Consider the following 14656-nt stretch of genomic DNA (forward strand, 5'->3'; position numbering starts at 1 on the left):
CGTAGCATAAAGACATATCAGACAGAGACCTTTTAGAATAATTTTTCTTTCACTGTGCAGAACACGGTGCTATGACTCATGGTTTATAAATGCGAAAATCTCACCTCCCCGACAAAGACTATAATGACACAGTCGAGTTTTTCCTCCGGTGACAGCTTGTCTATTAGCGAGCGCAGCGTCTCTGACAAATAAGACTTCACCTTCCGCTTCACGGTGGGGATCCCCATCACCATGGTAACTAGGAGGAAGACGGAGACAGGTGAGAAACAAGAAGAGTCCAGGGCTGCAGAGGTGGCGGTTTAATCAAGTGGATCCAAAACCAAATAAAGTTTGCTGTTAGACAACAGGCCAACACTGGCCTGAAGCCACATGAACAGCACTTCATGCCCACAATGACAGATGTCAGTGGGAAGGATGACTGATGAAGACGGCTTGTAATGCATCTGCAATACCATGCTTTGTGTTCTTAACGAAATGTTCTCTTTAATCAACACTAACTCAAAGGCAAAGGTTTCCCAAATTACTGTGTGAAGGCAAAAACTAGTGGACTTTAGACATAGGTTAAAATAATATATAAACTTCTATTATGTGACATTAATTTCAACATTGGATCTGTAGAACACTCTTAAAGTTAAAATAATAATCATTAAATAAAAAAGTAAGGCAGGGCAAAGCCAAGAGAAATAAGGAAACAAAGCCACAAAGTAGAGCTGATGATTTAATCATATACTTTTATAACCTCATATATTCTAGGGTTTTGCTTTATATGAATAATCTAAAAGTTATAGTTATGGTAATATAAAAACAAAATTTCACATTTTGATAAGCTGGTAAACCCAGTCTGTTAATATATGGCAGCCAACCTAAACTGTCATCAGTTAATTTACTACATATGCTGGGAGAAGATTAAAAATAAACAAAGAAACAAACACCAGTCACAAATTATGAAGCTAAGTGAGCCCTCAATTAGAAGGAGACGTGACATCCACAGTAGAAATGACATCAACTAACATTACATTTAGCTGATCAACATTAATTAAATCGTTAAAACATTTATTAACATTTGTTATTAATATCTTAACAACATTAAGATCATTAGGAAATTTAATTGTATGACCTCTTTATGGCTGATATTGAACAGGGTTATTTTTTTATTATCGAGATATTTGCCGATATCTACACCAGACTGAAAGCAGTTTATTTTACTTTGAAGGACACACGAATCACCTTTTCTGGCGAACATGATAATGATAAAATGAGTGAGCAGAAAGTGTACAGCAAGCCCACACTGGTGTGAAAGTAATCAGGCTGGCTATCTGACAAATAATTTGTGTTTTCCTGCAGCACGAAAATGGCTATTCATCTGTATGCCCCCTTTTTTATATGTTCAGCTTTCTATGTCTATATTGCATATGTTGCATTTAAATCCCAAGTTCACACATAAAGGAGGTTTGGGGTATTTTACATAAGCTGTACAACGATGTCCAAGAGGAAAACATCCCAGAGCTCTCTGGGAGCTCCCAGAGAGCTACAGTGCTCATGAAAGTTACAAGAGACCTCTTAGAAAAAATTATGACTGAAGTGCACGTCATGTTATGTGCATGAACCTGTGTGTATGCAGGGGTGTATTTGTAGGGAGCACCATGCTAACTGAGCCAATGTGGGGACACGAGGGGCTACAACAAAAGCATAAAACAAACTTGAGGTGTGGATAAGTGAGGAGCAGAGTGAGATTGCTCCAGAGCGTGGAGAATCTGTCCCAGTTCTGCTTTGTGTTTTTCACATGGAGCTCCATGTCATATAGCGACACCCACCACCACTACCAAGAAAGTAGGTCGAGGATGAAAGGAGAATGTGGGAGGAAGGAAAAGAGACAGAGAGTGGCAGAATAAGAGAGGATGGCAGACAGTGAATGAGTGATAATGCATGCGAGTGCAGCACGAACAGGCCCGACTCCAGCGTCGCCCCTCCCCATGTCCCTTGATCAGCTCGCCCGCATCATTCTGGCACCCTTTCATCTCCTTCATGTAAAAAAAGCATTTCTGTCTGCTTCTGGCACAGCAGTGAAAGGACTGCGTATGACAGAGCATGCATATAAGAAAAGCAGGTCTTCAACTATATCTACAAATAAGGCATTATTTGTTCCATTACTCTCCAAGTCTGGGACAAAAGGTATATGTACACTTATGGCCATATTTTATTGGACAAATGCACAATTTTTCTACTTTTGCCTCTGTTCACTGTCATAGTGAACTTTAAAGTCAACCAATCAATATGTGACAAAGTGAAGCCTTCAAGCTTTAATTCAAGGAACTTCCCAAAATGTTTAATTGACCTATTCAGGGATTTCAGTCATTTCCCCCTTTTTTTTTATTTTTTTTTATTTAGAGGATACATATAGAATACAAATATAATAATAAATAAGTCTAGACTCCATGGACATCACCAAGTGCTCTGTTTCCTCGCTTAAGATCCTCTGCCAGGCCTTTACTGCAGCCACCTTTTATTGGTGCTTGTTTACAGGTTTTTATTGCTTCAGTAACTAAAAAGCATGTCGTACTGGGTTTGAGATAAGATGACTGACTTGGCAATGGAAACTCTTGGGTTGGTTTTGTAGTATGCACTGGGTCATTATCCATTTACTGAGAAGCGCCTTCCAATCACTTTTCCAACATTTGACAGAACCTGTGCAGACAGGATAGCCCTGTATACTTCACAATTCATCCTGCTGCTTCTATCGGCATGATCAGTAAACACCAATGGCACGGTTTTGGGGCCAGCCATGCATGTCTATGCCATAGCATTGTCTCCACTTAGCCTGACAGATGAAAAAAAAAAAAAAAAAAAAAGCTTTTTAACACTTGCCTTGGGTTAAAATCTGCACACGCCCTGAACTGTTTTTTTTTTTTCATCAGCTAATTTAGATAATGCTTCAAAATAACTGCCTGCAGACGTTCCAAGTGACAGGATGTACTCTTTAGAAGGACTTTGGCTGAACCCCAGTCCTTGGTGTAAAAGTGGATATGACTGAAGCAGATATGACAGGATGTTAAAAATCTTTAGAGCTAACACTAAATTAATTGGTTTTGTGTTGTTTAATGAAATGTTAAATGGCAAATGGCCTATATTTTGTATAGCGCTTTACTAGTCCCTAAGGACCCCAAAGCGCTTTACACATCCAGTCATCCACCCACACATTCACACACTGGTGATGGCAAGCTACATTGTAGCTACAGCCACCCCGGGGCGCACTGACAGAGGCGAGGCTGCCGGACACTGGCGCCACCGGGCCCTCTGGTGGTCTTGCCCAAGGACACAACGACCGAGACTGTCCGAGCCGGGGCTCGAACCGGCAACCTTCCGATTACAAGGCAAACTGCCAACTCTTGAGCCACAATAATGAACTACGATCCCAGCTAAGATCCCACTGAACACAGACTTGATATTTACCACCGCTTTACATGGTTTATATGAAAATGTGATCCAGGCAAAAGAGCAAAGAATAAAACATGCAAAGATGTGGTTTGTTCAGCATTTTGTTGCATCACGCCTAGTTTACAGAGACAAGCAGGGCAGCGTCAAACAGTATCGGAGAGATCTGTGAAGCAAGTTACGTTTAGCCCTCGAGGTAATTTACTTTGCTTTTTTGTTTTTTCCAGTTGTGAGGAAGAAAACAACAGCGTGTGTGCTAAGAGAAACACATAACTTCCTATGATCAACAACCGAGCAGCAACAGAGATCACTGTAAGAAATTTCTCATTCTGGAAAAAAAGGATGAAAAGAGGTCTTCAAGTGTAGCCTGTGACATGTTAAATAGATGGTCAGCAGAAGCAAATACTAGTGTATAACTGATGTTGCTTAGCAACGGACAAAGCAGTCATTGTGTAACGGCACAAGATGACAAGCAGATGACTTGCTAAAGGCTACATATGTGTGACCCGGCACGGCTCCTTTTACAGTAACACTCTTGTTGACTTTTGTCTGAAGGGATTTCAGGCAGGTCTCACTCCAATCATATAGGTCTCAGAGGTTCCTTCAACGGTTTCTTTCTCTCATCCTCATCTCTTATCCTCGCTCAGTGTCATGTCCTAATTTTCATAGCTATAATTATCCCAATGTCAGATATGCTTAGAGTAGCAAAGAAACAAAAGGAAGGGTTAAAAAAAAAAGCTAAGATAGATTAAAAATAACAAACTAAGAGAAGAAGGGGCATTAAAGGCATTGTTGGTATCGTGACACAAAACTTCTCAGCAGCCAGCCAAGTATGCCATATGACATGCATGGTTAGTGGAGGGGCAGAAAGCGTGTGTGGAGTCATTTGTCTCTGTGACCCACCAACCGCACAGATCAGCGACTACTTCCCAGCAGCAACAACTCCAGCTCATTTGTGCATTCCAGTGAAAACAACTGACAGCACTTTAGAGGGGAAAGTTGGTGACAGGATGACAACAGGCAGCAACAAACTCAGCATCATCAGTGGGAAGGCTCATGTCTAAAAGAAAGCCAAAATGCAGGTAACATATACAATCTGTGAAACATCAGATGGGGTGGTAACAACCAAGAGATGGCAACATCAGAATTTGCACTTTTTTCTTTAATGTAGTACCTTATTATGTAACATGTGCTTTATTTGACCAGCACTTGGAATTTGAGGGTCACCTTCTCACCAGCCAAAGGACGCAGATTAAAACAGCTTTAAACTTTTCTCCTGTAGTTTAGCATCAAGGAACATATGGCTTTAGTTTTAATGTACTTTTAGCGTTCCATCAGCTTTGTGCTTATGAGCCACCATACCTTCCGCTACTTAACCACTGACCTGGCAGGCAGCCAGAGAGAAGTAAACTATTTCTCCGAGTTGTCCCTGTTTTGTTTTCCTTTAAAATGTCTTAAATCTAAATTTGTCCAGCCATTAACTGCAATGTGAAAACATCAAATGAACTGTTTGGCACTCAGGCCAACTATCACACTTACAAAGCCAAAGTAAAAAGATAAGTGAAAGTAAAAAAGTAACAACAATTCTCCAGTTCCTACTCATCAGGATGTACGGTACTCATCCGCCTTGTACTCACACAGACACACACGGGGGCAGGGCTGATACACACAGGCATGTTTATTGATTACCATCTTCACACTGTTCTAAAGCTCTTTCATAAGAACCCAGAATGTATGTAGCTCGGGTGGCTTATACAAGTAAACAGGAAAAATGTGTAAGCAAGTGAAGAAATAAGTCAGAGGAACAAAGGAGGGTAATGTGAAAGTGAAATTATTTGAATCTAAACGGTTAGACTACAAAAAAAATCAAACACGGACTACAATTATCTCCAACTGTGCAAATATTGTTTTGCATAGCTCGGTCCAGATGGGTACTTGTTGTGAACTAGTCAAAGAGTGAAAACTTGTTGAGACTTGATTTTCTCTCTGGTGTAATGAGGATCTCTGGAGGGTTTGCTGTGCTTATGCAGGATAAGCATGCAATGCACATTGCAGAGAAAAACAAAACAAAACAGAAAGCCTTGTAAATTAGGAACATTAAACTGAATCTGCAGTGTAGGTATGCACTTCTCACCTCCAGTGCGGCCAAGACCAACCTGCACTGCGGGGTGCAGGCTGCCCTCATTGTTGAGGAGATGAGGCAGGTGGTGGTAGATATTTGGCACCTGAAGAGGTTTCCTGTTTGCTAACTCCTTCAGGAGTTTCTGTGTCTCATCTGAAAACAAGCACAGAGAAACACATTAAGTGAAGCGCTCTTCCTCATTTTCATGAAACATTTAAGAGACATGACCCAACTGTTTACACACAGATCATGTAACAATGATATTCTTGATGGGAGATGGGAGTATGTCATCCCTTATTTTGATTGTCTTCGATAGCATATCTCTGCCATTACAATCACTTTAATGACTGAAAAAAAGCAACAGAAGCGTCATCTCTTCAGAATAAATGACTTTGATGTGGATTACTGACAAAGCTGCAAATTCTCCAAATATTGCCATCTTTAAATCTAGGTTAAAGACCTACTTGCATTTTATGGCATTCTTGGGTTCATAATCTGTTGACCATGTTGTTTTATTTTGTATTTAATCCATGGTTTTTTTGTAATCTTGTACGTTACTCACTTTTTATTCTTTTGTACAGCACCTTTGGACAGATTTTTTTCCATGTATAAATGTGTTTCAAAAACAAATTTCACTTACTTATTTAACTAAATAAAATAAGCAACATGATTGGATCTCTCTGTCTGACTGCTGTCTTTCACCCACCTAGATTTTAAACCCACCTGGTGGTTTTGAGAGATGAGTCTGTCTATCTGAAATTGATCAAGGAAAATTTCACAAATGAAGTACGTCTTAGAAAATGTACAGCCTGATCTCAGAATATTTCACATGTTGTACTCAGTTTCTATTTTAAGTCTGACGTTACTTTAGTCTAGCAGCTTTCTATCAGTGAGGAAATTAAATTTCCACTAACTTAAGACAGGAAACCAACACATGCCCATGAATCTAAAGTCACTTGAGGTCGAAACTGATGCTAAGCCACTCCAACAAGCTGGTTTTGCTTGGGTGTGAAGTGGCACTAACGTAAAAATTCAATATGTTCCCCATTTTTGTTCAGTTGCCAGAACAACACCAACCTGCTTAACACTAGTGGTGCTCAAGAAGAGCAGGAGTTTTGTTTTGTTTTTTTATTTCTGGGGTTGTTGTTTTTTTTTTAGGAATCTAGCCTGAAGAGTGGAGACATTCAAAAGTCTAGAGCTAGACAAAGAAAGGTACTTTCCCACAGCACTGTCATAATAATCACACAAAACATCTAAAAGGGCAGGATATTTTAAGCTTAACGCAATAAGCAGAAGATGCAGAGCAGATAAAAGGTGACGCTTTATTGAAATTTTCCAGACTTTACACACAAACACTCGTACATCTGTTGCACGCAAATGACTGAAAGCTCAGCCGGATGTTGATGAGTAAAAACAGTTACTTCTGTTACCTGAGAAGTTTGTGAGGGCATCTTTGCTGCTGTTAGTTTCAGCAATGGCGCGTCTGAACTGCTCGAGAATGTTGTTGAGCTCCGACGAACGCTGCAGCGTCCTGTGCTCTGCCACACGAAGGCGCTCTTTCAAAGCGTGGAACTCCCGTTGGTACGCTATCAGCTTCTCTACATGAAGGGGAAAAAATTAGGAGACATTAGCAAGTGAGAATATACAGAAATGTAATGAATTTTTCACTGAATTAATCACAACTTGCTAACACAACTTCCACTCTTTGAAAACATCTGCACAGACAACATGCTAATGCTAAGCTAGGCAAGAACCTGCACTGATGTTAAAAATGAGTAAATGCCGACCCCAGGCATCAATTCCTATACCAAGGAGGTAAGCTTGTTAATAATAACTGAAAATATGTGCATAGTTACAGACATAAAACCTTTAAATTGACCAGCAAAGACAGATCTAATCTGATCATTTTCTGAATTGGTTTACCAAACAGGTTTAGAGGTCGGTGAATGTTTAAGTTTCAAGAGGAAGGAAAAGAGACACCACAAAAAAAAATAAAAACGAGAGCAAAAACAAAATCAGGAAAAAAATTGCTTGCTCCGATGGTGCAAGGACCTAAAGAACTTGCAAAAGAACCCAGCTTTCAAATCTGTGACCAACACATGATCACGCCATTACTGGAAATACCCCCATGCTTACTCATGAAGTTTAGAGGTAATTTACTGCGAAAAACTGAACAGAACTGTCTTTCTAATCATTCATCATGGGGCAGACTTTGAGTAGTGTGTGTAGGAGTTTGAAACAAGAAGCTGGAAAGAAAAAGGGAACAGCTGTCTGTAAGAAACATTCTTGATACAACACTGACAAAGCCTCAGAGTTTTAACCAGAATCTGTGTTCATGTGATCCATACCTCTGGTAAATTTCCGATTCACAAAGACATTTTACAGATGACGTATGTATGACATGATGTAATGTAGACTGACAGGTAATGCTCTTGGACTGTTGTGGTGATGACCCCTTGCTTTAACAGGAAACGGTCAGGACCCGTGTCTGAAAATCTAATTCTGGTTGACTGTCAGCAGGACAGTGTGTATTTCGAGGTTTACTGTTTTTACATTATATTTTATGGGGACTGTTCTGGTTTAGATAACATTGCCATCTGCTTTTTTAGAACTACCGGTAACAAAGGATTTGCATCAACATCTCTGAAAGTGATCGATCAGATCCCTTCTTGAGCCGCCCACAAACAGCACACAACAGTCCATTTGCTTTCAGAAAACAAATGAAGTTGAGTGGTGTGTAGGAAGACTTCCAAGTCCACCGCAAACTGCACTGAGACCACATTATACAGAAGTCACAGTGCAAAGCTTACTCTGCACCAGCTTGACTTTCAGGTTTCTCTCTAACTCAAATGCCTCCTATTGTGCAATCAGACTAAAGCACAGAGTTAACCAAGTTAGTCAGTCTGCGAACACCCTTAGTGGTCTGTTGGTTGGTTAAAATCTACATTTATGCCAATCATTGCAAGTCCTATAGTTTGGTATAAGCAGCAGTAAAGACTTTACTTTGTTTCAAAATTTATAAGATTAGAGAGAGGCTACAAAGAAAATATCTGGCGTGTGTGTGTACCGGTTTTTCCTTTCTTGGTGGGGACCAAAAATCTGAAATTGACTATATTTGTGCCTCACAGTGACCAAAATCCAGGTCCCCACAAGTTTGAAGGCATTTTTCAGACTCAAAATGTGGGTTATGGATTAGGCATTCATTTTTGATGGTTAGGGTAAGAGGCTAGGGAAAGCATTATGTCAAAGGATAGCAACACCCAACATGTTTGTGTGTGTGTGTGTGTGTGTGTGTGTGTGTGTGTGTGTGTGTGTGTGTGTGTGTGCGTGCGCGCGCGCGCGCGTGCGTCGGCTAGTCTCTGATCTTCTTCTTCTCATAGGTTTAGCGTGCCCTTTCAACAAAAAAGAAAACCCCTGCCTTTATCTTTCCCTTTCCATCGCTCTCTCTCTCACTGAGCTATTGTCCATCCACTCTGGCCTGGCTACTCTGTTGCACAGAACCATGTTGTTCCTCCTGAATGTTGATCTCTAAGACACACAGACAGATGCTGTCATTTGGTCCAATACTCCTGAATAGGGCAGCTTCAAACTAAAACAAGACTTTCATCTTCACATCAGTTCTTTGACTGGAGGACTCCAGGTCTGCTGAGGTGAAACCACACCTGTAATCCCACAGTGCAGACAAAAGATACACCAAATACCTCAGAAAGGGGGACAAGGTGTGGATAAGGTTTCTATTTAACTGGATTATTCATCCACAGTTGTATTAGGTGGTAAAACTATGGGTCTTTTTTTATTTGGAAGTACATTACCTAGTAGGTAACGCATATATACGCCAGACAGTTTTCACACAACCCTCTTGACATTTCATTACTGTTAAAGAAAATTTAGCCCCGGCTTCAAAAATGTTGCCTAATCTATAGAAAGGACTTTAATTTTTTACTGGTCAAATGGTCTACAGGGTTAATGGTTGACATACTTCACAGCCATGCTACAGAGCCTTTGGATGAAGGACGGGTGCACAAGATGCATTAAATAATTAGACCTACCTGGGGTCTGGAGTACAGCTATAAAATCTCATTATTCCTCTCTGCTCTCTAGCATCATGGGTAGTGGGGGTAGGGCTACGCTCTGCCTGAGAACTAAATAAGATCTCCTTTTTCTGTTTTCTTATTCCTGCCTCATGTTTTGATACAATTTTTTTCATATTTCAGTATCTTGTAATGGCCTTTCCTGTGAGATATCGTCTTGATTTGTCATCCTAGATTCCTTTGCTTGGTTTATATTATTTATTAATGAGAAATGCTGGATGAATCATAGGTGTATGTAAATTTGGCAACTACTCTTTAAAACTAACTCAATCAAGCCCTCACATTCACAGACAGACACACAAAAAGGACCCTGTGTTAAAATGAATTAAAAGAGAAAAGACAGTTCAGACTTCAAACTTCATGCCAAAACTGACAGTGCTGCAAATTTCTACAGCCATGCTCTGTGATGAGTTGTCCTCTTAAGCCCCAAGGGTCTTTCTGCTGGAAAATGATATGCATAAAATTGTAATTGCTGAAAAATACTCAAAGTGTGTAAACCATCTTGCTATCAAAGTAAAGCTAACACTTGTGAGACTTCATAAGACGTGTAAGCTTCACAGCAGGTGCCATTGTGTTAAAGTAACACAAAGTAAACTCAAGAAAACTACAAATGAACACATGGGCATTTACTGTGGAAAGACTGATGCTGCTGAAGTGAAACAGAGCAAAATTACAGAGGTTTTTTAATAATGTAGCTAGGCATTTTGCAATTTAACACCACCTGTGAAAGCTGAACTTTCTTAGGTAACAAGAAATAGCCTCTCTTTTTGGAGGCCAACATTATGCACAACAGTAGTCTAGTGAGTAATGCTTCAAGTATGTAAACAAGCAAATAAGGCAAAAATAATAATAATTTTGAGGCAGGACAGAATTCATGTTACGCTTTTTCAAATGTGAAGAGTTGGTCTCTTTTTGCTGTTGGTTCAATATGTTTTGGTTGGAGCGTGATGAAACCTCAGAGAGCAGCGGCATCGTTTGTCTGCGTGCATGCTGTTGAGCGAACAGGGGAATCGGTGCTTTGTGTTTACACCCATTTGTGCAATTTGTTTACCTGCTACTTTAATTGTTTATTTAGCTGTGTTTGGTGGACATAGAAATGGTTTTTGTGAGCTTTAAGCTGAAATTTTGACAACTATATTTAACCTCCTAAGACCCGAACTCTTACACGGCATGTATTTTTCATTTCTCTTTGATATTTCGGCTGATTGGGACCTGATAAATGTAAAAACAAAGAATTACCAGATTTTTTTAACCTAATTTTTGTTTCTAAGAAAAATGAGAGCCACATATGAGGATATTCGCTTAAAATTTTGATAGAACAGTAGCAGTATAATGTCCTCGTAAGTGGATATCAGGCCCTTGTAGAGCAAAATTGAGTATTTTGGTCTAAATAACCCAAAATGTGATGTCCACATATGTGGACGCCAGGTCCTAGGAGGTTAAATAACATCCCGTTAAACCACATGGGGTTTAAGAAGTTAAGTAAAGAAAATGTCAAGCAGCAAAAATGTTAAACTTTATTAATTTTTATTTTTAACCAAGAAAGAGGAACATACTGTTGGTTCTGTAGGAATAACTACAGTTTAATGAAGGAATATCAGTAGTTACATCAAGGTTGCAGTTTATTATATTTCTTTTTTAAAAAACCCTCAAAACTCTCTTTTGGAAACAATGTTTAGCAGCACTTAGCGAGTCACAGTCATGACATGATAATTGTTGAATTTATTGTGACAGTGCTGTTAGTTATCTTGCCATCAGTAATTTAAGCATCTGACTAAATTCATGAGGAAGAGAGAGAACTCCTGCACATATCAGTTTAAGTGAGGGCAAGGATGATCTTAGTGCTAAGAAACACTTCATAAAAACCCATCCCTGAGCTCACTGCAGTGTTAAAGAGTTTTATCAGCCTGTCTATTAGCTCATCAAAAGCCCTCACAGTGATGCTGTCCTTGACCTGATTTTCCCTTGCTGATGTATGCTGCCAACAGCGAATTCAGGAGTGCTGATGAGGAGACTGTCCAGTTTATGTCCACACCAGTACGAGAACTGCAGTGCATTATATGTAGATGCACCTGTTAAAGCATATTTTTACTGTGAAAGGCACAGCAGCCCAGTTCAGCACTTAATAACAGCAATCATGTATAAACTGGTGCCATCACCAGTGTGTGAATGTGTGTGTGAATGGGTGGATGACTGGATATGTAAAGCGCTTTGGGGTCCTTAGGGACTAGTAAAGCGCTATATAAATACAGGCCATTTACCATTTATAAAGGAATAATCAAGAAATCCATACACAGGATAAACTCTGTGCTGATAAAAGGAGCTTTGGAAAACTGTGGAAACTGACTCTGCGAAATACTGAAAGGCTTGTCGTGAATCATTCTGCTCAAAACAAGCTCAGCTAGAGGATGATACAACAGCTGTTAAGAGGAAATTGTGTTTAAAGGGTAATTTAACACAGTTACACATGTGTGTGGAGTTAGACCCCCCCCACACACACACACATACACACACACACACACACACATCACAATATCCCCACTATAGTAATGGTTTGGATTTATTTTCTGCAGTTTAGGGATATAACCCTTTCCAATGAAATGGAAAAAGAAATATGGTTGTGGACCAAAAGTACAAAAGCAGCTTCCCTGCTACTAATGTTCAAAACGAAACCATTTTTATATACAAAATCACAACCTTTACCCGACACGTCAGTTCCTGAGATTGGATAACACTGACAGCTCCCTAGCACAAAGACTGTGATGACAGATTGTGTCGAGGTGCAAATAGCACAGCTAATAGTTAGATGCATGTATTGCTAGCAAGTAGGCGAAATGGGCTGCCTTCAACATGCTCTATCTAGTCACCTTCCTGGTCTAAACATTGAGTGCTGCCAGTATTGTGAACATGTCTGGCCTTGTCCAAAGTTGTTAAAACGGATCCATCCATCAACCGTTTTCATTGGAACTGCTTCCTAAAAAACAAAAATTCCCTTGAAAGTATAGCCCATATTAAGTTACATGCAATACAAAATGGTGAATAACCAGTATAGCATTAGTATACAAGTGCCATACCAACCACAGAGCAGCGTACAATTATAGGCTATCCACATATGCCACAAAACCAAGGGCAGCATCCCACAGGCCATTCAGTCTCTACACAGTTGCTAATTTACCTTAAAAGCACTTTAGCTTTCATTCATATTTTGCTATACAACCAACAACCATAACAAACTGAAGAGTCTTTGGGAAAAGCATGTCTACTTGCATTATGCATGTATGAAGCCCCTGCAGTGGTGCACCTGTCAGCCATGTGGTTCTATACTGCAGCTGCTGTGTGCAAGACAAAGGACTTAGCCAGATCTGAACAGTGATGTGGTGGGACTCACCAGACACCCCACGACACAATATTATCACAATACTTTACTCATAATACCATAATACTGCAATTTTTAACGTTTAGCGGTTCGGTGAGTTTTGCAATAACAATTACTGTAATTTATTACTTTTTATTCAACTTCAAATTATCCTTCTAAAATTTAAACTGTCAACAACCGTTTTATCCAATAAGATAACATTAGCCCACTTAAGTTGTTCATAAATTCTGAAGTTGTAGTGGAAAACTAAACTGTCAAGCACGACAAAGATTGTCACTAAAACCTGGCATGATTGTTGCCATCAGTAACTGAATATGGTCAAATTGTAAATTACACGCAGTCTATGTCTGATAATACAGCAGTGTGATAAATCGTCAAAGCAAACTTAACGGCTCTCCTTCTACATGACAAATACGCATGTCAACAGGATCAAAAGATGATTTGTGTACAAACAAATGAATACCCAAATCAATCTGGTGACCGAGTGTTTTTGTGTTGATTATACATAGTTACTTACATAGTTACCTACATTAGGCTAAAACATAGCAGCATAAGATGCCTGGCATACTCTCAGGGGAGGAAACCTGACATCTGGTGATTTGCACAAGTTCAAGATATGAGCCACTGATGGCAAAGAATTTGCTCACGAGTGTAGGAAACAAGCCATGTACTAATACTAAAATGTTAGTTTGAGGACTTGGGGACAATACAGAAAGCACATTTTTAAACACTTAATACAGTACTTCTGTCAATCCCATTGAAATAAAGTTAAAACTCGACACTTAAATCTCATTTTGATTGCTTTAATTCAAATCCACTGAGGCAGATGCCATGAGAGGCAACATTACAAAATTTTGTGGCTTTGCTTAAACGCGATCCGAATGTTGGCACAACTTATGAGTATTTAGGTTTTGACCACATTCATATTAAGCATGATATGTGGGTTGCTGGTCTGCTCTGTTTTTATATATACCAGGGTAATAACAGATCAAACAGATGTTACTTTCAAGTGACACTAGTTAACACCAGTTAAAACATCTTTGGGTTAAACAGTTTGTGCACATCCACACACACACACAGCCACACAAAAAATACTTGGCACACAAACACAAAGTTGTAGTATAGATTTTTTGCAGTATTTTTCTGACAAGAATTGCAAGTCAAGCCTTGAGTAGGCAAGTGATACTACCTGAGCAGTTTTCAAATGTTAGAAGACAAAAAGAAGGCACAGCTCTAATCCTTTTGGTGTGTGTGTTTTTTTAATACCACAGCCCATTTCACTTCACTAAAATGAAGGATTAAAAGAAAAAAAAAGTTGTAGGGAATTAGTATCTGAAAAAGCCAGACAAATGTTTGCCCCCTTGGCAACTTTCCCACCCATATTTTCAATTCTGCTTCCTCGCCATGGCCTCATAGTTGCTCCTGACCTCCACCCACTATTCTCCCTCCATTGTGCTAAAAGTCATGACAAACTCTGGCAGCCGGTCGTTTCTCTTAATGGAAGATCGTGCTGTCTGACAGCGTTGAACTCAGAGCACAGCCTTACTCGGCTCACTTCCACTCCTCTGCCTCCTCTTGGCTGCTGTAAGGCCACGTTCAGCCAAGGCTAGCGCTCTTTTTTGGAAACTCCACTTT

The 14656-nt window shown here is 39.7% G+C and overlaps 1 protein-coding gene across 1 annotated transcript in view; it reads right to left on the minus strand.

The window, feature by feature from the left end:
• The window catches only part of mgat4a (alpha-1,3-mannosyl-glycoprotein 4-beta-N-acetylglucosaminyltransferase A), a 28886-nt gene that overhangs the window by 7608 nt on the left and 6622 nt on the right, over positions 1-14656 (minus strand). Inside the window, exons 2-4 of the mRNA XM_086265708.1 lie at positions 6985-7152; positions 5567-5707; positions 105-238 (exon numbers count right to left, since the gene is read on the minus strand). Of these exons, the coding sequence (XP_086121834.1) occupies positions 105-238; positions 5567-5707; positions 6985-7152 (443 nt within the window). The remainder of the gene's footprint in view (positions 1-104; positions 239-5566; positions 5708-6984; positions 7153-14656) is intronic.

Source organism: Aulonocara sp. 'chitande type north' Nkhata Bay, linkage group LG16 (assembly GCF_057382095.1).
Source record: "Aulonocara sp. 'chitande type north' Nkhata Bay isolate Kocher_YH1m ecotype deep benthic linkage group LG16, A_spYH_male_GT1.1, whole genome shotgun sequence".
In the NCBI taxonomy this organism is placed as follows: domain Eukaryota; kingdom Metazoa; phylum Chordata; class Actinopteri; order Cichliformes; family Cichlidae; genus Aulonocara; species Aulonocara sp. 'chitande type north' Nkhata Bay.